This window comes from Pelodiscus sinensis, chromosome 5 (assembly GCF_049634645.1).
Source record: "Pelodiscus sinensis isolate JC-2024 chromosome 5, ASM4963464v1, whole genome shotgun sequence".
Classification (NCBI taxonomy): domain Eukaryota; kingdom Metazoa; phylum Chordata; order Testudines; family Trionychidae; genus Pelodiscus; species Pelodiscus sinensis.
The window spans coordinates 54,841,549-54,863,534 of NC_134715.1; the positions used below are offsets into that span (position 1 = coordinate 54,841,549).

Sequence of the window (21,986 nt, forward strand, 5' to 3'; positions counted from 1 at the left end):
CACCAGTAAAATTTTTTTAACAGGCTGGCCAGCAGCCTGGCTCAGTCCTGGCTCACTCCATGTTCAGGACCTACGCCTGCTACAGCTCTGCATTTACAGTGAGCCAGGTGGACAGGTAGCCCCTCCCCCTGGACAGGGGCTGTTGCTGTCTTTGATACAGAGGCAGCAGTGCAGGGTGGCAGGCAGCTGGTCCACGAGGGGAGCCAGTTTTTAAACTGGCTCCCCTCTTGGACCAACTCTTCAGCTGGCACCCTGCATTACTGCCTCTGATACAGAGGCAGCAGCATGAAGTGGCAGGGGACTCCTCGGGAGTGGCGCTGGAGCGCACTGGCTGCCAGCCCCACCCTCAGGAACTATAGAATAGTTGAGTAACTGATAAGAATTCATGAGGTTAATTGACAAGTCAATTAACCAATATTTAACATCCCTACTCCTGGAGTTTTGCACACTTACAGTTGAAAAACTGTTATTTGGCAGGTCTCACATCACAAATCATGTTTTCATGACAGAGTTCCATGAGTGCAGATAGAGCATGAGAGAGACATTGTTTGACATGGAAAGAATTTTGATCTTACAAAAATATGCTAAATCTTACTAATATATTATTAAAGTGCAATAGTTGTTTTTTTAAACCCCAAAGAAATGTAGCCATTACAATAGTCTTACAATGTGACTGAGAATTTGCTTGTCTGTGTCTATCAATTATTGTGTTCTGCATATATTCATGAACTCTACAGGGACAGTATAAGTTGATTCAAGATCTGCCTCACAGTTGAGAGAAATGTGTAAGTTAGAAAAAGATTCAAGAAGAAAATAATACTTTATACATAAAATCTCTGTAAATAATCCTGTTGAACTCCTTGTTCTCTGCAATTAGATGCTGTTGACAATGTAATCTTACCTGTGTGTATTTGTTGTCTTTTCCTACCATTTTACAGGGATTTTCAGTTGTGATCACAGAGGCAGTTTAAATATTCAATTTTTTTTGGTGAAATTGAAAGCCTGCATGGTTTGCCTCTTCTCTCCTAGCCCTTCTTCTCCCCTACCCCCAAATAGATGGTGGCTTTTTTTTTTTTCAAGGCCTTGGTGCTTGGTGGACTAATATGTTCTCATAAGCCTCTCATAAATATTTGGGAAATGTCTGACTTCTGTTTATTTTAACTCTATCCAGAAGGCGTATCATTGCTTTGATGCTGTGATGTATAAGATAGTAAATAATGCACAAAAAGAAAAATCCAGTGTTTGGTGTGTCTCTCATTCTCAAATTCCTCTGAACTAATATGTCATTTTAATTTATGGGACTTTGGATACACACATTCTTTTCTCCTTTTCTATACTTTTATGTTTCCTGTTTCTGGTGTGTTTAACACTGTATCAGTGAATCCTGTTTCCATACAGAGTTCTAAGAGCTAAATGTGCACAGTTTACCTTTTACTAATCAAAAAGTGAAAAAATTGTCCTTATAAGGGAAAGATTATAAGCCCCAGAAATAACCAGAAACATGTTTACATGTGCAGCTTGCAGAAAGATACTGTATGGGGAGAAGGATGTCAGAGAGCGCGCGCGCACGCGCGCGCGCGCACACACACACACACACACACACACACACACACACACACACACACACACACACACACACACACACACACACACAGTAAATGTTCATATATACCAAATTTGAATATCCTTGTTTGTGTTGAATGTATCACCTTATTCCATACATGAATTCACTGACTTCCGCAGGACTGTTTCAGGAGAGAGGTTCCTTGTTATGGCTAAAAGGTATGTGAATCTAGCCCTATGCAACATGCTTACAAAGCTTTCTACTCAGAATTCTCAATGAAATGTATGCCCGTGTTTAAGTCCTCTTTTGTCATGCAATGAATCTGATGTGTTTTGTCTTTTTTTTTTTTTTTTTTTTTTTTTTTACAGATTTCTATGAGCCACAGAGTCAGTAAATAAATCTCCACCCTTACATGATGCTAGCACCTCCTTGACGTGACTACAGAGTTTTCAACAGAAATTGAATATGGCCTAATAGGATTGACCTTTGGAGAGTTTATGATGTCCTCCAGTACCAGTAGAAGCAATAACCGGCAGGCTGTGAGCCTGCAGGGAGTTGACCCAGAAACATGTATGATAGTGTTTAAAACGCACTGGGGACAGGTAATATAATTCAGTAATACTTAATAGTTTTATTGTTTAAAGTAGGTTGTATTCATAGGAATCTACTCCAAGTGGAGACTGGTACAGTAACATTGCACTTTTCAGATACAAGCCTCTATTTCACAGTGTTTATTGGCTAACACTGATACTTGTTTAATAATATTATAACTCAGTTTTTGAGCTAGGATTTTGCTAATCCACACGAAAAAAGACTTCACATTTGCAGCAAAGAGTGAGGTAATGTTGCTTAATAATCTGCGACTAGCATTGGGAGATGTAGATCTCTCAGTGACTCAGTGTGGTATTAGGTAGGTCACTTATCTTTTGACTTTGTTTCCCTATCTGCGTAATGGGGGAATAATGCCTAATCACCTTTTGTGTAAAGTGCTTTTAGATCTATGGGTGAAAAGCACTTTAGATATTGTCTACAGATTTTCAGGTTGCCTGGTGTAATTTACTTCTGCCGGGTGCTTCTCCCCCCCCCCCCCTTTTTAGAATCTGTGTGCCCCTGAAACTTTGTAGGGGCTGGAGATGCTCCAGGTGGCTGATCTTGTGATAATGACTAAAGCCCAGATCTTCAAGAAACAGAGTAGTCCTATCACCTTAGAGACTGGGCAAAACCCACTTCCTCAGATGAGCAGGCACCTTACTCTCATTGAAATCAATAGGAGTCACGCTCCTAAATAGCTCTGAGGATCTGAGACTTACTGCCACTGAGGTGTTAAGTGCCATATTTTTAGGAGTCACTACTTTGCATTCCTTAATACAGACTGATGTGTTACAAGAGAATCTGTAAGCTTCAGGAGGGATAGCAGAGTTATTCTGTAACTGGAAAAGCTTAAACAACAAATAGTCTTGCAGCACCTTACAGACCACATGCTTTCTTAAGAGAATCTGTAGTTATCTACAAATTTCGGATGCCTCAGAACAAAGAACCATTTTCAGTGGTGATTTGCACTGTCATCCTGTAGTGAGGAAACTCTTATTTTAAATATCTTCTGTTATTTAGTCCAATCAAGGGAGCAAATTAAGATGGCTGCTACTCTGCTCTGAGTGGGAGACCAGGCCACCTCAGCTCTACTGTCTTCTCTTGCACTAAGAGTAGGCCCATTCACTTGAGGCCTCTAGTTGCACAGAGTTTGGCTGATGCTGAAAGAAACTTGCCTAAAACAGTATAGCTCAGTACAGTAGAAACTCTCTAGCCTATGCTTTTAATAAATCCCAGATTTGCAGCTGTGGGGCTGCTTATGCAATCGGGCAATGCTCAGTGTGAGCAGAGATGTTGCTGTATAGTCTAGGATGTGTGACAAATTTGAAGTTTTAAAAAATAACATCAGCATATTAAAAGTTTTAAAGCACGAAAAGAAAGATATTGATCTTTTTATTCAACTGTATATATTTTTAAACATTTACAATGGGATGATAAATGTGCATTTGGTTTGTTTAGGTTATAAAAATCTTAGAGAGGCATGACCCTTTGAAAAATACTCAGGCAAAATATGGGGCAATTCCACCAGATGAGGCCAGCACAGTGCAGAACTACGTGGAGCATATGCTTTTTTTATTAATCGAGGAGCAAGCAAAAGATGCTGCAATGGGGCCTATCCTGGAGTTTGTGGTCACTGAGAACATAATGGAGAAACTCTTCCTTTGGAGCTTGAGGCGGGAGTTCACGGATGAGACAAAAATTGAGCAGTTGAAGATATACGAAATGCTGGTTACTCAGTCCCATCAACCTTTGCTGCACCACAAGCCCATCTTGAAACCATTGATGATGTTGCTGAGCTCTTGCTCTGGAACATCCACACCAGCTGTGGAGTTGGAACTGGTCATCCTGCTGAACCAACTCTGCTCTATCCTAGCCAAGGACCCTTCCATTCTGGAACTTTTTTTCCACACCAGCGAGGACCAAGGAGCTGCCAACTTCCTCATTTTTTCCCTTTTGATTCCCTTCATCCATCGGGAAGGAACAGTAGGTCAGCAGGCTCGTGATGCTCTGCTCTTCATAATGTCCCTGTCAGCTGAGAACAATGTTGTCGCAAACCACATAGTAGAAAACACCTACTTTTGTCCTGTAAGTCTTTTTTTACCTTAAATTTGCTTTCTCTATATAACACTTTCATTTTTTACTTTCACTATCCTATAAGGCTGGAAACCAAGTCCTGTAGAAGTTACAGATGCTATTTGTAAGGGGTGACATTGCTGGCAAAGGAAAGAGTTTTCACCATTAACAAAAGTCTTGCTGAACTGAGGCTTCCATTATCAAACTTGGCAATCGTGGACCCTGTTCTAAGACTTTTAAACCAGCATGTATGTTCAGCTTCAGTTCTTGTTCAAATCTAATGTTACAATTTAAACAATAAAGCTATTACTTTATAGAGATAATCAGCCACCCTGCAGCAGAATAGTTGTTTGCTAAGCAAATGTTAAACCAGCAGGCAAAGATGGATTTCTCTTGTTCCAGTGCTTCTTTGCTTGCCTCCGAGTAAAATAACAAATTGAGACCTGGGATGAAATTAGAGAGGCAACATGCGGTATTTGGTAAGGAGGGGCAAAACAGCTATATGTGGCCACCTTGTTTGGAATTTAATTCTTATTTACATTTTAAGGAAACCATGTCTCGTTCGCATATAACTGGGATTGAGCAGATTACAGTATGTTGAATCTGTCATCTTGGCCATCGGCTTGCTGTGACCTTGGACAAGTTAGCATTTTTGCCTCAAATCTCTTACGTATAACATATCAGTATAATGATATTTGGAATATTGGACCTTTGTACATTTACAAAGTACCTGTTGATTCTTGAATGTCTGTGTATAGGAGTCCAATGAATATTTATTCAGGATTAGGGGTGTTGATTAATCGCTATTAACTCGTGGTATTCTATTACTGTTGAACAGCATGATTAATCACACAATTAAACACTTGACAGCCCTATTAAGGATATTTTTTTCATTGGCTGCTGCTTTGGCCAGCTCAGAATCAGAGGACAGTCTGCCCAAGTAGAGATTATGGCCGTACTCAGAGGCTAGAAATGCAGATTTTGATTACAAACTTTGTATCACTAACTCTATCAATTTATAAATGGCTTCCTCCATGTGATTTCCCTCTTCCCCCCCCGCCCACCATACACCCTCTATTAATTGCTAATGAATCCTGCACTATGGTAACTTTCCCTGCCCCCATGCAGACAACTCTCCATAAGGGTACCAGAAGGGTATGCAGGTAGAAGATAGTCTCTAGGTCTCAAGTTGTCTGTCACTTTCACTCCTGACACCATGCATGTTTGCTGGCAACATCACACATATAAAGTGCTCCAGTTCCGTAGCAGGGCATAGTAATTGCTTGGCCTGAGCATTCCTGCAGTGAGAGATGTTTCCTATGCCAGTCATGCAGGTGGCAATGCACTGTCATCACAATTACATCTCCCCCGTGGGCCAGCTGCTTCAGACAAGGGCAGGAGATGAGCTTCTGAGACAAACAAAAAATAACAATCCCTCCTTCTCTTTCCACATGAATTTTCTCACATTTAGATGCAAATCTGAATCCATCAGCAGGCCCAGCCAAAGAGAGTGCGGGGCCCAAGGCAGCACACTGAGCTGTGCAGCTCCTGGCCGGGTGGGTGGGGCTGGGAGCTGGGCAGCGCGAGGCCCTGAATGCCTCACTCACCTTGCCCAAAGGCCAGGCCTGTCCATCAGCTAGACTGAAGAGGCAGGTCGGGGGGAGGACAAGATGTCCTCCTTCACGCCCAGTGACAGAGTTGCTAGTCCTAGCCCTTCCTACTTGCCCTTTTTTGATCAACCTCTTCAACTCCATCCTGCAACCTAAGCTTGTGTGGTGCTCACACCAATCAGGAGTTTGGTCGCAGCCTACAAAACTTATTTTTTTTTCCTTTCTCACTATGATGATTTGCTGTTCCAAACACCACACTCATACATGGCAAATTAATGAAACAGTCTCTTCTCCAAGAGGCTCTGTTTGACCTAATTTAAAAGATACTGCTAAAGAACACATAAGCTTATTTTTTAAATTGCCCCTCAGATAAACACCATTATTGAATCCATGCAGTAACTTCCATAATTACATTTGCCAATTAATATGAAAAAAGCCTTTTTATGCTAAAGATAAAAGCCAACTATATTAACCTACAAACAGTGGGGAACTACGATTGACAAAAAGCCTTCCTAATTAGAATGATTGTCAAAGTGTGTTAGAATCAGCTTTTCTAACAGTAATGAGACTAGGCCAAGTCTGTAATAAATTCTAATGCAGTCTTATGGTTTGTGCTTCTTTTTTTTTTCCTCTTAGCACTGGCAGGCAAACTCTTGCTAAGTCCTTTTTTTTTTTTTTTTTTTTTTTTTTTTTAAATGTTGGTCTTAACAGAATCTAGAGGCATATTTTGCTTTTTACAAATTTGGAACAGCTTCGTAGGCATCAGTGGTGTCACACAAGATCAGAGATCCCTAAACTGTGGGGTACACACACCTTGAGGGCTGTTGAGGAATATTTGAGGGGGCACCATTCAGCTCTTCCCCATTCCTAGCTCTGCTCTGATCCTGCCCCCAGCCACATGCCTCACCCCATCCCTAGCTTTGGCACTGTTCTATTCCCGACCCTACCCTCAGTTTCATCTGGGGGACGAGGTTCCTGACTATGGGCTTGGATACCAGATCATTCCTGCCCCTCAGGCTAGTGCTACAGGGCTAACAATTGCAGTACAGACTAAGGATGTTAAATATCAGTTAATTGAATAATTGATTAACCTCATGAATTCTTATCGGTTATTTGACTATTTTATAGTCCCAGGGGGTGAGGCTGGCAGTGCCCTGGACTCCTTGCTGCTGTCAGAGGCAGCAGCATGGGGTGCCAGGCAGGAGCTGGTCCATGAGGGGAGCCAGTTTAAAACCAGCTCCCTTTGCAAACCAGCTGCCTGTCTGAGCTCCCAGACCTGGTGTGAGCTGGAACTGAGCCTGTCTTCCTGCCCGCCTGGCTCCTAATACACTTTAAATGCAGAGCCATAGCGGGGATAGGTCCCAGGCCCGGTGCAAGCCAGGACTAAGCCTGGTTGCTGGCCAGCCTGATAAAAAATTTACTAGTGGTGGGATCCGTGTAGTCTATAGCATAATCTATAAGCTTTTGCTTATCAGTTAATTGACTACACTATTACATCCCTGGTACAGATGTTCAGGGTTTGACTGGGGCCTAGTTCTGAGACCAGTAACAAGGGAAGGTTCTGGAGCCAGGGCTTCAGCCTGACAAGGAGAGCCTATACTAACATTTTTAGCCCTGGAGTATGAACCGGATTCAGTTGGCCTGGGCTCTGAGACTTGCTGCCATGAGATTGTGTTTTTTGGTTTGTTTTTTTGCTGTGTAGATATACCTTTAGTGTCCAAGGCTAAATAAACACAATTTTGCATCTTCCGAAGTGCATGGTATTTAAGCTGGGTGCACTGACCTTGTGGAGGAAAAGTATAACATAAACACCTAAAATTAACCAAGCCCTTTAGAATACTGCTGAGTCACACTTGCCACAAGGGCTTTACAGAGGATTTTCAGAGGCCTGAGGCAATATCTGAATCTAAACGCTCCTCCCCAAACTTCCAAAAGAATTACTGTGGAGATGACACAGTTGAAGTGGCAGCAAAATAGGCTGGGGAGTTAGAGGAAGTCTAGGCCTATGTGGTCACTGCTCTCCCTGTGGTGATAAGGAGACCCTGCCCTGCCTGTGTTTGGCCGGTGGTGTTCCTACTTACACAATTCTGTCTTGTGACCTCACTTCAGACAAAGTGGCGTCTCTGACCCTGCTCCTACCTCCAGGTTCTTCTGATGGATTCTCTCAGGCCTGATGTAACAATACCAGAGGCAGCACTGGTGGGTTCTGGGGTAGGCAAGTTGCTCCCGGGACTGTAAATGGCAGATGGACTATCAGTGGCCCTTACTTTAAACCAGTTCACAATGATGCTTGCTCCCATTTGGTCACTCTCATTTTGGGGGCCCTTTCAAATGAAGCTCAGGTAAAGCTATCTCTTCTCTCCTCCCCCTTCTTTACTTGTTTTAAATCATCCTTGTAGTGAAGTATGTGATCACACAAATAACTTACACAGTTGCTGTAACTACTCGTACTGCAGCTTCTTAATTCTTAGTCTACATCATGATTTAAAAAAAAAAAAAGAAAAGAAAAGAAAAATAGCACATTCCTCATACCTTTCCTACAGTATTTTTATATCTGGCTTAATTATGCCTGTCTATAGAAATTTATCTTCAAAGTTAAGTGGTTAGGAATGCAGGTCATTCAGGTACACAACCTTTGCCCTTTAGGGGTGAGCTAACAATTGTAATTGGTTTAAATAATGTATCATCAGGTCTGCAATCCCTATAAAATTAACTTTCGGATCTCTTGTTTTCTACTCTCTGCCATTCATTTTGTAATTGATAAATCCACAAGATCTGGAGCAGGGCTCTGACCCGCTCACATTTATAGGGGTCAAGTAGCTGTTTCTGGAGAACAGGCATATTCTTGCATGAAATCTGATGCATAAAAGCAGAAAAGGTCCCCTTATTCTATGGCCCTAATGACTACATTAAAGTGAGTCTCATTTTAAAAAATAGCATAGAAACTGTACAAAATCACGAGAGAGAAGGAAAGTTGTTGCTGTGGACAAGGTAATGTCTGAGAGCATTGTTGTTTGGTAACTTCTAACATCTGTGACTTAACTTCTTATGACTTTCAAAAAACTCAGTAATACTATCTCAGCTTTATACTTGCATAGCATCTTCTGTCTAAAGTAACTTTGGCAACAATGTCCATACTTTCTCCCATGAGTCTCCTCCCCTCCTCCACCTTTCCCTAGGAATAGACAGAACCTGTAACTATCGAAAGTGACTATTTTCCTGACTTAGGGTACGTCTAGACTACAGGGTTTTGTCGACAGAAGTTTTGTCGACAGATACTGTCGACAAAGCTTCTGTTGACAAAGAGAGTCTAGACTACATTCAGTTCTGTCGACAAAGCAAGCTGCCTTTGTTGACAAAACCCTGTAGTCTAGACACAACCCTAGATGCAATAACACCTTCTGTCGACAGAAGGCGCTATGCCTCGTAAAATGAGGTTTACCAGCGTCGACAAAACTGCTGAGTTCTGCTGATGTTATGTCGACAGAACTCAGCGGTAGTGTAGACGCAGGTATAGATTTGTCGACAAAAGTCCACTTTTGTCGACAAAACTCTGTACAGGCAGTCCCCGGGTTACGTACAAGATAGGGACTGTAGGTTTGTTCTTAAGTTGAATCTGTATGTAAGTCGGAACTGGCGTCCAGATTCAGCCGCTGCTGAAACTGACCGCCAGTTCTGACTTACATACAGATTCAACTTAAGAACCCCAAGCGTCCCCAAGTCAGCTGCTGCTGAAACTGATCAGCGGCTGATTCCAGGAAGCCCGGGGCAGAGCAACTGTGCCTCGGGCTTCTTGTAGTCAGCGCTGGTCAGTTTCAGCAGTGGCTGACTTGGGGACGCCTGGGGCAGAGCAGCTGGGGTGCTGCTGGGTTGCTCCAGTAGCGCCACTCCTCGGCGCTACCGGACCAACCCAGCAGCACCCCAGCTGCTCTGCCCCAGGCGTCCTGATTCAGCCACTTTTGAAACTGACCAGCAGAGGCTGAATCAGGACGCCTGGGGCAGAGCAGCTGGGGTGCTGCCGGGTTGGTGCAGTAGTGCCCAGAGCGGCGCTGCGGGACAAACCGGCAGCGCCCCAGCTGCTCTGCCCCAGGGTCCATAACAAAAGCCTGGTCTGCTGGGGGGGGGGGGGACACTAGCTGTGCGCCCCCCCCCCCCCAGCGGACCAGGGACACGGGGAGCAAAGCCTCAGCGGCAGCGGGGTGCTGCGCCTCTGAGGCTTTGCTCTGGCAAAGCCTCAGAGGCGCGGGACTGCGCCGCGGCTGCGGCTTTGCTCCCGGTGCCCCTGGTCTGCTGGGGACCGTCCCCAGCAGACCAGGGGCACCGGGAGCAGCTTTTCTCACCCCGGAGGTCGAGGTGGCGGGACCGCTGCCTGCGAGCTCTGGGGCGAGAGAGCCCCGTTCGTAAGTGCGGATCCGACATAAGTCGGATCCGTGTAAGTCGGGGACTGCCTGTAGTCTAGACGCACCCTAAGTATGGCACTATGAGTTTCAAAGCCCAGGGACAAAAGGCAGAGATGTTGGATGCCTCAGTGAAATTGTGCTGCTTGTTAATAGGATGATCCCGTTTCCTAGAATTCATAGTGGAACTGCTGTGCATAACCAAGCCACCTGTAACCATAAAATGTCAGTCCCCAATGAGACATGAGCTGTTTATGGTTATGGAGTTATAAAGACAGTGGCAGGTGTTTCTCTGATGTTTCACCAGATGGCAGCAACATGTACAGCAGAGATGATGTGGCCCCTGACTGAGAAGCAGAAAGACACTCCCCACACTTCTCTCCCACACCTGGGTAGGCCCAAGCTAGGTAGATTTTGTGTGTTCCAACCCCATGGTGGAGTGTGTGTGGAGGGGTTGGAGCGCTAGCGCAGGCTCCCCAATGCTGGTGGGGGTAGCCTTGAGCCTAGAAGGCCAGATGCAGGCAAGCCAGGGGCCACATCTGGCCCCTGGGCCTTAGGTTCCCCACCCCTAATATAGAGACTGGTCCTACACTGGAGAAAGGTGAAATCAGGAAGGAACAGATGTACAATTATCTTCCAAGCATAAAAAACCCAATGGTAGCTTGGTAGTTAAAATAGATTAAAATCATTAGATGGCCTTTGTGTTTGGCAGTTTTCTCTGAGTGGCAGCTATTAAAAGGGGAGAGATTTCAGGATGATACAAAACTAGTAGGAAAAACGTTTTCATGTTGTGTAGGAACATTGTGTAAGCCCATGAACTGAACAGTTGGGAAAGTGGAAGTTTCTTCTATGTTTCTGAATACAGGTACTAGCAACGGGATTGAGTGGCCTCTATTCATCTTTGCCTACAAAGTTGGAAGAAAATGGAGAATGGCACTGTCTGCTGAAAGATGACTGGCTCCTGTCCCCAGCTCTTGTTCAGTTCATGAATTCCCTAGAGTTTTGCAATGCAGTAATACAGGTACTGGATCTGACTTACTGTTCTATATAGTATAGCAGTAGCTATATAATTTTATGGACATCTTGGGAGTAGTTCCGAGTTCACTCATTTTAAGGCTACATCTTCACTGCACTTTTGTCATTCAAGGGTATAAGTCGTTTACAGGGTGTGAGCAGTAGTCTATAGAACTAATCTTTATTTAGTTTTTAACATCTTTGTTTAAATAAATGAATGAAAGCTCTGCTCTAAGAATTATTTTGGGGGTGGTTCTATGGCCTGTGTTATATAGGAAGCCAGGTTATATGATCACAATGGTTCCTTCTGGTCTTGGACTATATAACTCGATGAAAAAATGTCCAAAGCTGTCCATTATGGCTGTAAAGAGTAATCTACATGGCTGGCTTTCAAGTAGCAAATGCTTTTATTAATAAAATGTAAATATGCAGATTTGGGGGAGTTATTACAGCAAATAATTGGGAGATTTGTCTTAATTTTCTTCCTAAAGATTGTTGAATGCATTTTAAAATGCCCACATTGATATTAAAAGAAATCAAATGTCATTATTTGAGGGAAAACATAATTTTATCTATTTGAATTGACGAATGTCACATCTTTTACATCTAGGTTCTTAGAAAGATCTACAAACAAAACCACTTATTTTCCCTAATGATGTGTACTGTATAAAGAATGTTGTTACTCAAGATGCTTAACTCCTGATAATTTAATTTGTGTTGATTAGTTGAATTTATGTTCAAAATGGTCTGTTTAGAAAACACTCTCTGTTCTTGATTTTTCTCCCCTCCACCCTGCTCCCTTCTTAATTCCTGGTTATTTATCTCCAGATTCAAGATAAAAATCAGGTTTTTTATATTATTTTAAGGTACAGTTTTTCTACAGAAAGTGTTTTTTATGAGCAGACAATATAAATTTTGCTGCACCTGTGGATTTGTTTTCTGTATGAGGATGTGTGCTCAGTCACATTAATGAAGTTGTCATATTTTACTGTGAATTAAAAAGTACTTTCTATATAATACTGTATGGAAAATATAGTGAAACACCTGATTTTGTTTAACACAGATGAAGCTTGCTTTATCATTAGAAAAACCACCTATAGAATCAATAGTTTTGATTCTCGAAGTAGCAATATAATGAGTCTTCTAATGCGTATGTGTTGAAATGTGAAATGGTGGCTGTACTCACTTCTAAGCTACCCTGTTCCAAAAGAGGTTACAAACTTAGCCAATGATATTTGAGACTACATTTTTTTCAGTAGAGTGAAAGCTGTTACAGAGTAAAGGAAAAGTGAAATTTTAAATCGGTTCAAAATTAAATCAAAACAATCACATATTTTAAAGAATGCTTTTGTAAGAGCTGGGGGAGGAATTGAATTAATTTATATCTATTTTTAATGTAATGCTAGATTGTAACTTTACAGTGAATACCTGTGACTGAGGATATGTCTACACTTCATTTAAAAACCTGTAGCAGCAAGTCTGAGAGCCTGGGTCTACAGTAAGCCTGGGCAAAATAAGGCCTGAAGGCTGAATCCAGCCCACCAAGCCACTGGATCTGGCCCGTGGAGGCAGTGGGGAGCCCAAAGCAGTGAGAAACGCAGCTGTGGGGCACTTTCTCATTGAGTCTGGAGGGGAGGGGGGAAGATTCAGATGCTGCTCCTGCCCCTAGCACAATTCCAGTGGCCACTTTTGGACAGACACTGGCCAGTGGAAGCTACCTGATTTAATAACAAGCAGCCACAAAGCACAACTCTCCTGCTCACTCACTCAAGCACATGGCCGAGCAGACAAAAACATTTTAAGCTCTTCAAGCCTTTAGCTCTGCAAGCAGGCTGGTAAGTCTCCTCGTAAGACCCTGCCTCTGGCACCTCAGCCCCTCCCTTTCCCAACACTCTGCCCCACATTCCTGCCCCGCTACTCCACATGCACCATACGCTCTCCCAGATCTGGCACTCCATCTGATGCCGGAGTTCACAATTCCCTCCTACTTTAGATCACATCCCAAAACCCTGTACCCCAGTTTCTTGCCCTAGGTCACAATTACCTCCTTCACACAAACTCCCTCCTAGACTCCATTTTCCCTCCTGCACCCCAATCCTTTACCCCAAGCTCCCTTCTGCACCCAACCTCCATCCCAGTCCTGCACCACCTCCAATGATACCATGGAAGAGTGTGGCCCTCAACCACTTTCCAAAATCTTGGGAGTTGCCCCCAGTTAAAAATCATTGTCCATCCCTGGTCTGCAGTGTCTTATACTATAGTATCAAATCCCATGTCCCAGGCTTCATAGTCTAAATTACAGCATGAGCCTGAGCATCTATACAGTTGTTTTTATTGCCTTAGGGCTTGTCTACACTGCTAGGTTACTATGCTGAAACTTTTTTGCACAGAGGTTTGAAAAATTATAACCTATGCCCGGAGTGCAGCAAGTTTCAGTGCAGTATAGTGCCAGTGTAGACAATGCTATGTCCTTTGTTGATGGGGTTTTCTTATAGCACTAGAATAGCTTTCTCCCAGTGCTGGTGCCACAAATATATGGTCACGTTAAAGAGCTGCTGTAGCAGCACTTAATGTTCTGAGCATAGATAAAACCTGAGTCTGAGCCTGAATTTGAAGACCCAGGTCTTCGTTCTCTGCGACCAGTTTTAAAACACAGTGCAAGCATCCCCTATGCTACAGATTCATCATGGTCACTCCATTCTCTGGTGAGGGCAGTATATTGCTGTCTTTTGAGGAGTAGTTTCTCTGTTGGGCCAACTACTCGTATCAGTGAATAAACAGGGAAGATTAAGCTAGAATTCCAGCCTTTCTCTGACTTCCTCTCCATTCCTACCCACTGAGTGGCAGAGGGGAATATTATTGGGGTATTAGTATTGTGCTCCTATAATATCACATTTATTTTTAGAAAGTATTATTTCATAATACGATGTAACTGCTTTGCTCTTTTCAAAACAAAAAATTACCACCAAATTGCAAAAATAAGCAATGGCTAGTCTTGTTTTACCACATGATTTTTATTACAAATGACAAGTGACTTATCTTTTTTTTAAGTGCTTAACCAGTCTATTGAGTGAGTAATGCACTTTCAAAAGGAATAAAGGTTGCCTGTTTGAGTAGTAAAGTGAGAATGCTCCGAACATAGTATATTCTTTGAAATATATAAAAACCTGCTTGACTGCTTTTTTTTTCTTTTTTATTGAAGTATGTCAAGTTAATGATGATACGTCTACCTTAGTGACCTTGTCAAGGCTGATAGGGCTAAAATTAGACATGCCAGTTCTATTTTGGTTTATGGGCACGAACATCACATTGTCCGTCCGTTCATCTTTGTCAGCAGACAGGGAAAGAGAAATATATGGTAAAAGCCCTGATCTTTGTGTTGGGCTGGATCCTTATTATTGTTACTTAAATGTAGTTTTTGCATTTAATTGAAGAAGGGAAAACGTTTAATACACATAACAGAAACTCCAAAACCAAAATCAGGGTTTCCTGTGGAAATGGGAAGAGGGCTTTGACAGTGATTAAAGATAGTCTCTGTTTTATCTTATTTTAAGCATCTTTGCCTAGAACTATTGATTTGAGAACAATATGATGGTTCAGAGACAATTTATCTTGATACAAGATTTCTTTTTTTAGGTGGCACATCCCTTAATTCGTAACCAGCTTGTGAACTACATTTACAATGGTTTTTTGGTGCCAGTAGTGGCTCCTGCACTCCATAAGGTCAGTGGTGTGTGTGTGTGTGTGTGTGTGTGTGTGTGTGTGTATACACGTATGTTTATAGCAGGCAAAGGCAACATTAATAACCAGTGGAATAGTATAAGGTGGTAGATTATATGGAATTTGACCACTTGCATGTGTTTAGGCCAACTTTGTCCTCTCCCCTTCCTATACTCTCCATTTTTTTTATGGCATTTGTTCATTTTAAGCATGAGATCACTTTTTGAATTTAAGTGCAATCCAAGATCTATCTCACCCAAATACCTTTGCCTCACCTCCTTTGTGCCCCTTGTCGGAGGCCCTGCGTCCTGCTCACTCCATCCTCCCTCACTTTCACCAGGTGGGGCCAGCAGGTTGGGGTGCAGGCTCGAACCTTGGATTAAGGGATTTGAAGTGTGAGAGGGGTTCTGAGCTGAGTCTGGGGCAGGCAGTTGGGATGCTGGAGGGGGTCCTCGGAGGGTGTTTGGATGCAGGGGTACTCGGAGCTAGGGCAGGGGCTTCAGGTTCAGGAGGGCATTCATGACTGGGGTAAGGTTTTGGGATGTGGGCTCCATCTGGGCACTGCTAACCTCAGGTGGCTCCTGGTTGGTGGTGTAGTGGAACTAAAGCAGGCCCACCCCTGCCCTGGCCCTGCACCACTCCCAAAAGCAGCCAGCAAACTCCATCCCAAGTCCTGTTGTGCTCCTCTCTGCTCTGTGGAGATAGGATAGAGTGGGAGAAGGGGCACCCTGATATCAGCACCCTTCTCTCCCTCCCTTGCACAGCAAGCTGGATATTCCTGAGGGGATAGCTCCAAAGTAAAGGGCAAGAGGCGAGCAACAGTGTGAGGAGGGGCAGCTGAAATGCTGGCACTTGCGATGCTTTTGGTCAAACCAGTCAGGATCACCTGTCAGAGGCTCCAAGAACTACCAGTAAATCTTGATCTACTGGATGGTGACCACTGGGCTAGGGAGATGGTGGCTGCCAGAGTTGGAGTCGGGGTTGCAGTGCATGCTGACTGCATGGTGAACCTACTATAATATGAGGGATTCGGATTATTGTTTCCTACATCATTACTGTGATGTTGTGCTGCTTTCTTTCCCCTTGGATGTTCTTTCTTCATGAATAAGAATGGTTCCACATTCCATGCTGCCTAAACTCAAACTCCTAGTTTTAAAAAATGGAGGCAAGGGAAAATTAGCAGGGAGTAACATACTAAAGATTTTTACTCTAGTTATTCATGGATAACAAGTAGAACTGGTCAAAAATTCTGAAAATTTAATTTTGGGGAAATCCTACTTGTAAAACAAAAAACTTTTTTTTTTTAAAGGAAAGTAAACATTTTTCATAGAAAAGGCTTGTTTTGTCAAAGGCCCAGTTTTCCTTCAATAATTGTCAACCAACCCCCGTAAAGAACATTTTTTTAATCAGTATGGTGGACTCAGGCTGTGCTGTCCATTTCCCCTACTCCAATCTTGCCACCTTCTGTGATTTTTATTATGAGACTTGCATTATTTTTTTTAAAGTCTCGCTGGAAACAAGAGTTTGCATCACAATGTCTGCTTTCACCTTTTTAAAATATTGTATTTGTAGTCCTCACAGTTGCAGAGGAAAGCTAGAAATGTGAAGCAGGTGCACCCTAAAGGTTCAGATGCCAGATGACAATTTTTTTTCCTGTTTGAATAATGAATTATATGTCATCAATTGCCATATTCTTACCATGCTTTGAGAAATGGCAGTGCTAAACTAAGTCAGACAGACTTAAACAAATGAGTGGCAGTGACATTAATAGACCTAGACTTCCTGAAAATGCTGACAAATGTTGAATACCAGATCACGGAGCCATAAAAAAAACCACTATTCCTTTACTTAGTCTTTTTGATGAACATATGATCTAAGAATACAAAGATATCTCCATATGCTTTTTGCCTATTAAAAACCCCTCTCCTGCCAGAGCAGCCGCCGCTCACCATGTGGCACCGCCTACCATGTGGCCCCAGCTGCTGAAGCAGCCGCTGTCTGCCATGAGGCCCTGGTCCCCAGCTGCTGGAGCAGCCGCTGTCCATCATGCAGCTCCAGCGCAGCCGCCTGGCCCCAGTCTTGGCCGCTGGAGCAGCCACCACCCACCATGTGGCCCCAGCCACTGCTCCAGCCCCAACCCTGGAGCAGCTGAGTAGTCAATGTGTGGTTCTGCTGAGGAGGTGGGCAGGATTCTAATTCTTGATGTGTGCCTACACAGGCACACATCTTAGAAGGAACTTGATCTGGAATTCAAAGCCTTTAAATGTTCAGAAAATATCTCCTCTTTTTGGTTGTTTCTGGATCAATACTGCAAAGCTTGCTACTGCTATTCCTCTCTTCCTTTCACCCCTTTTGAGAGTTCAGATACATCAGTGGTCCCCAACGCGGCGCCCGCTGGGGCATTTGTACGCGCCCGCCGACAACCCGGGCTGGCCCCGCCCCCCGGCACGCGGCGCACTGGAGGCGCCGGCCCCAGGCGCGCAACACTCACCGGCGCCTGGTGCGCGGCGCTCGGGCGGTCCCAGCCCCGGGGCACATGCGGGCGCGCGGCGCCGGTGCCGGCCCCAGGCGTGCAGCTCGGGAGGCGGCGCCAGCCCCGGGCCCACAGCACAAGGGGCTCGGGTGGCCCCGGCCCTGGCGTGCCCCAGGACGCGCGGCCCCGCCCCCGGGCGCCCGGCGCGTGAGTGGCCCCGCCCCCGGGTGCCCGGGAGCCCATAAAGGTTGGGGACCACTGAGATACATAGTTATGTCTCTGGAGGGTCATGGATAGAGAGAAAGGGGATAGTATTGTTACTGTGGATTAATTTTTTCTAATCTAGACCATTCTGGGTGGGTAATTTATTTAGTTTTTATTCTTGGATTGTAATTTTTATAAACCCAAAGCCACGGAATAACTGCTTCAATAAATGTACATAAGCTTTCTGCCCATTGCTACGGTTAATTCAAAACCTAGGAGCAGGGCAAAAGCTAGAATCCAAAACCCATCTATCCCCATACTTTTTGGTGGGTGGCTCTCCGATCTGAGCCACAGATCCAAACCTGTTCCAATGGTTTTAGTTTAATCCTAGGCCCTTACGCAGGGGGATGCAAAGGGTGTGAATGCACCCCCTTCCCCCATGGTCCTCCAAACCTCCCTCACTTGTGCTCTGGCTGGCCTTGGGAATGTTGGGACTGATTTTTCCCTTCCTTCACAGGGACAGAGAAGGGCTGGGCTTTGGGGGTGGGGCAGCCACTAGCCTCTCCCTCCATTCGCATCCCTGTACAGAAATTCCTGCCTATGAGCCTGAATACATATGCAAAACAATGACTGGATTATGGCTCGGCTTTGGAATGAAAGAACATGGAAACAGTGGTCAGTTTAGACTGGTGTTCCATCTGATCTGGCGTAGCCTGTTAAAGAAAATTGGTGGTTGGCTTATGCTCTGAAGTATGAGAGTTGATACCCCTTATTTCTTAACTGTGGATGTACGTATTAAATATATGAAATACAGAAAGCAATTTTCTAGTAAGGTCTCACTCTAGCAAATTGGAGATTTAAAGAAAAGAATAAAGCAAACAGTATTATAGTTAAATTATCGCATATTGAGACCTTCAAGGACTTCCAGTGCTCCCACTAACTTTAACTACCTTCTTTATAGTGCCCATGAGGGAGGGGTTTTGTAATTCTTCCACCTTTGAGTGGATACTTTGTAAGGTCAGAAGTTGTTGTTTTTTCCTGGAGTAATAAGGAGTTTTCCTTTCCTAAAGTTCAGAGGTGATGGGGAGAGAGCGGTTGGTTAAAAGCAAAAAATTGTTTGGCATAAAACAAAAGTCAAAAGAAGAATCACAAAATGTATGACAAGTGTAAATGAATACATCCATTTAGATACTGTGGAGTCATTGGTGGGTGAGTCCAGAGCTTGAATTATTAAAATTTTCCCCTCATCTGCAGTCTGTGTTTGTGTAACCTTTCACTACAAGACACTGTTGTCTCTCTCCTTAATATACTGCTTACCCTTTCAGTCTGGAAGTTCAGATATTTCACTATGTAAGAGAGCCCGTTGTCTTGGTGTCTATGTGGAATAGAACAATGTGTTCCCCAACTAGGGTTAATCTTTGTTGTAGCATAAAGTATTTCTTTTATTTTATTAGATTCTTCTTACTTGTACTCTTAGTGTTTACCTGAATGCAATTTGCATTTAATAAGAAGCATTTCCACACTTCCTCAAATCCCTCTCCCAGAGGTATTTAATTGAAGGCATGGCAACTAGCAGGTAGTCTTCAGAAAATTTAATTTCCTTGTTTTTATGTGTCTTAAGAAAAACTGCTTCAGTATTAGCCATGCAAATGAACAGTTCCAGTTTCTAGGTTAACTGTCTTATAACTACAATATTTCCTTATCCAAGGTTTCCAGAGTAAGTATGATCAATATTAGGGATGTTAAATTGCAGATAATCAGCTAATTGAGTAGTCGATGGAATTTAGTCCATCGACTGTTCGATTAGTCAATAAGTAAGAGGGGCAGCCCAGCTCCTACTAGTTTAAACTGCGCTCCCAAGGGCAGCGCAAGCCAGGATTAAGCAGTCCCGCTTGTGCCGTCCCGAGGCGCTAACCCCGCTGCAGCTCTGCCTTTTAAATAAAGGCTCTTACTACATTTAAAAGGCAGAGCAAAGGGGTGCTGTACCTCTGCCTCCCCCTCCTCTCCCCTACACACACCGCAGAGATGGTGCTGGGGGGAATCAGCTTTTAAGTCTGCTCCCCCAGAGCACCAGTTCCTACTTCTCCCCCCCCCCCCCCGTCTCTGACAGAGGCAGCAAGAGATGGGGGAAATGTGAGTAGTCAACTTGACTACCCGATAAGCCTAGGCTTATTTGGGTAGTTGACACTTCGATTACTCTTTTGCATCCCTAGTTCATATAGGACAGACACACCAACTGTCACAAGTAGCATGAGGGAAAACAAAAGGAAAACTATGTGAAAAATTACAGGTTGAACCTCTGTACTGGTGCACTCTGGTCTGGCAATCTCCATGGTTTGGCATGATTTTTAGTTAGCTCGATGTCCACTTACCATGGGTGTGGCCAAATTTTCTGCAGTCTCATAAAGTTTGTTTACAGCCACCAGTCCCAGCTCTGTCCTTGTGGTGTTATTTAGCTCTAATTTACTCCTAAATTCTCTGGTTCGGCTCAGGCCAGGCCCAAGGGTGCCAGACTAGAGAGCTTCTACTTGTAGCTTGAAAAATCCACTTGTCACTTTAATGATACCTTCTTCCAGACTATTGAAGGTAGAACCCATGGCAGGAAGAAAGGATGTGAATGACTAGTTGACTATCAGATAAGCATTTGTTTATCAGATAGTAGACGCACTAGTTGACTAGTCGCTCCCCCCATACTTGCTGCCTCTATCAGAAAGAGGCAGTAAGTGGGGGAAGAAGAGGAGGTGCTTCAAAGCGGCAGTGCTGCATGGAGGCCCTAGGCCTGACTCTGGGCCGTATGCAGCGCTGCCACTTTGAAAGGCTGTGTGCGGCCCCACACAGCACTGTTGGTTTCAAACGCCATGGGGAGCACGGGGCCAGTGGGGAACTGCTCGAGTCCCCCACTGGCCCTGAGTTCCTCTCAGCGCTTTTTGCCTTTTAAGTGCAGCAACAGCCCTGGGCCTGTTGCTACACTTCAAAGGCAGAGGTGCCCTTATGTACTAATCGAATTGTCGATGCAAATTGCATCAACTATCCGATTAGCCAATTAATCTGAATATAACATCCCTAACATGAAGTTTGACTTCATGCGATTTTTGACCCTTGCCTAGGTGCTAGCTGGGCTTTTCTGGAGTAATTCATATAAATACACATTATATACCTAATTATACAAATGATGTTGTTAAAACACTGTTATGGTTGCAGAGTTCATCACTGAAAAGTAAAGGAACACCAGGACTCGTAGAGTTGTCTGTGCAACCTTCATTTATACCCCTTGTACCTATGTATTATGGTACAGTATTTAATTACATGAGCACATACTATTTTTGACAGTATCCCAGCCTCATTCAGTACAAGAGATGGCTGTTGCTCGCTTAGTGATCGGTTATGCTATTTTTTCTTGTTCAACATGTGGCCCCAGGCCTCATTTACTGCATAATGTTTAAATCCTGCTCTGAATACAGAGCTGTCAAGTTACTTAGGAGCTTTTCTGTGACACACATCACCACAGTCTGGGTTCTTCACAATGAATTTTCACAAAACCTTTAGGCGAGGGGAGGGCATTGTCCCCCAGTTTACAGATAGGGAGCTGAGTTACTGCAGAGTTACATCTCTTTATGAAAGAATCAGGCCCAAAAGATTTCAGATGACTATATTACATGCCAAACATAGCACAATGAGTAATTAGCTTTTTCATTGGCCCGCCTACAATATCTATAGTGGTGACAAACTCCTTTGCCCTTCCTCTCCCATTTTCTCTCTTTCACTAAATTCAGTGACACTTTTTCCTCTTGTCTTTTTGTTGTTTACTCTCACGCTTCTGAACCTTTTCCTTCCATCCCTGCCACGGTCAATCAACTCTTTATAGTTCCAGGTCATTTCTCAAATAACAGAGAAGGGTGAGGAGACCACTGGTTCCAAGTATATCCTACAAATAATGTTTCAGCATTGTACTGTGAATTTTAATTTTTTAGGGGGGGAATTGCACCACATCCACACTAAGGCCCTGGCATATATTACATACTGTTACAGTTAGTAGAGACTAGATCTACACAGCTAGATTCCCAGAAGATTCTGCATAATAAGGATGTTAAATATCGGTTAACTGAATAGTCTATTAACCTCATGAATTCTTATCAGTTACTTGACTATTCTATAGTCCCTGGGGGTGGGGCTGGCATAGAGGCTGCAGTGTAGAGTGCCAGGGGGGAGCTGATCCGTTAGGGGAGACCGTTTAAAACCAGATCCTTTTGTGGACCAGCTGCCTGTCTGCGCTCCCAGACCTGGCACAAGCTGGAACTGAGAGACAAGCTGCCTGCCCGCCTGGCTCCTAATATACTTTA

At 43.8% G+C, this 21,986-nt stretch overlaps 1 protein-coding gene across 12 annotated transcripts in view; it reads left to right on the forward strand.

Annotated features, from left to right (window-relative positions):
- Positions 1 to 21,986, forward strand: part of FHIP1A (FHF complex subunit HOOK interacting protein 1A) — a 136,317-nt gene that overhangs the window by 62,868 nt on the left and 51,463 nt on the right. For all 12 annotated transcript variants that reach the window (XM_075930044.1, XM_075930047.1, XM_075930043.1 and 9 more), the window contains 4 exons: positions 1,933 to 2,166; positions 3,614 to 4,240; positions 11,101 to 11,256; positions 14,886 to 14,972. In XM_075930044.1, the coding sequence (XP_075786159.1) occupies positions 2,062 to 2,166; positions 3,614 to 4,240; positions 11,101 to 11,256; positions 14,886 to 14,972 (975 nt within the window). In that variant the 5' untranslated portion in view covers positions 1,933 to 2,061. The remainder of the gene's footprint in view (positions 1 to 1,932; positions 2,167 to 3,613; positions 4,241 to 11,100; positions 11,257 to 14,885; positions 14,973 to 21,986) is intronic.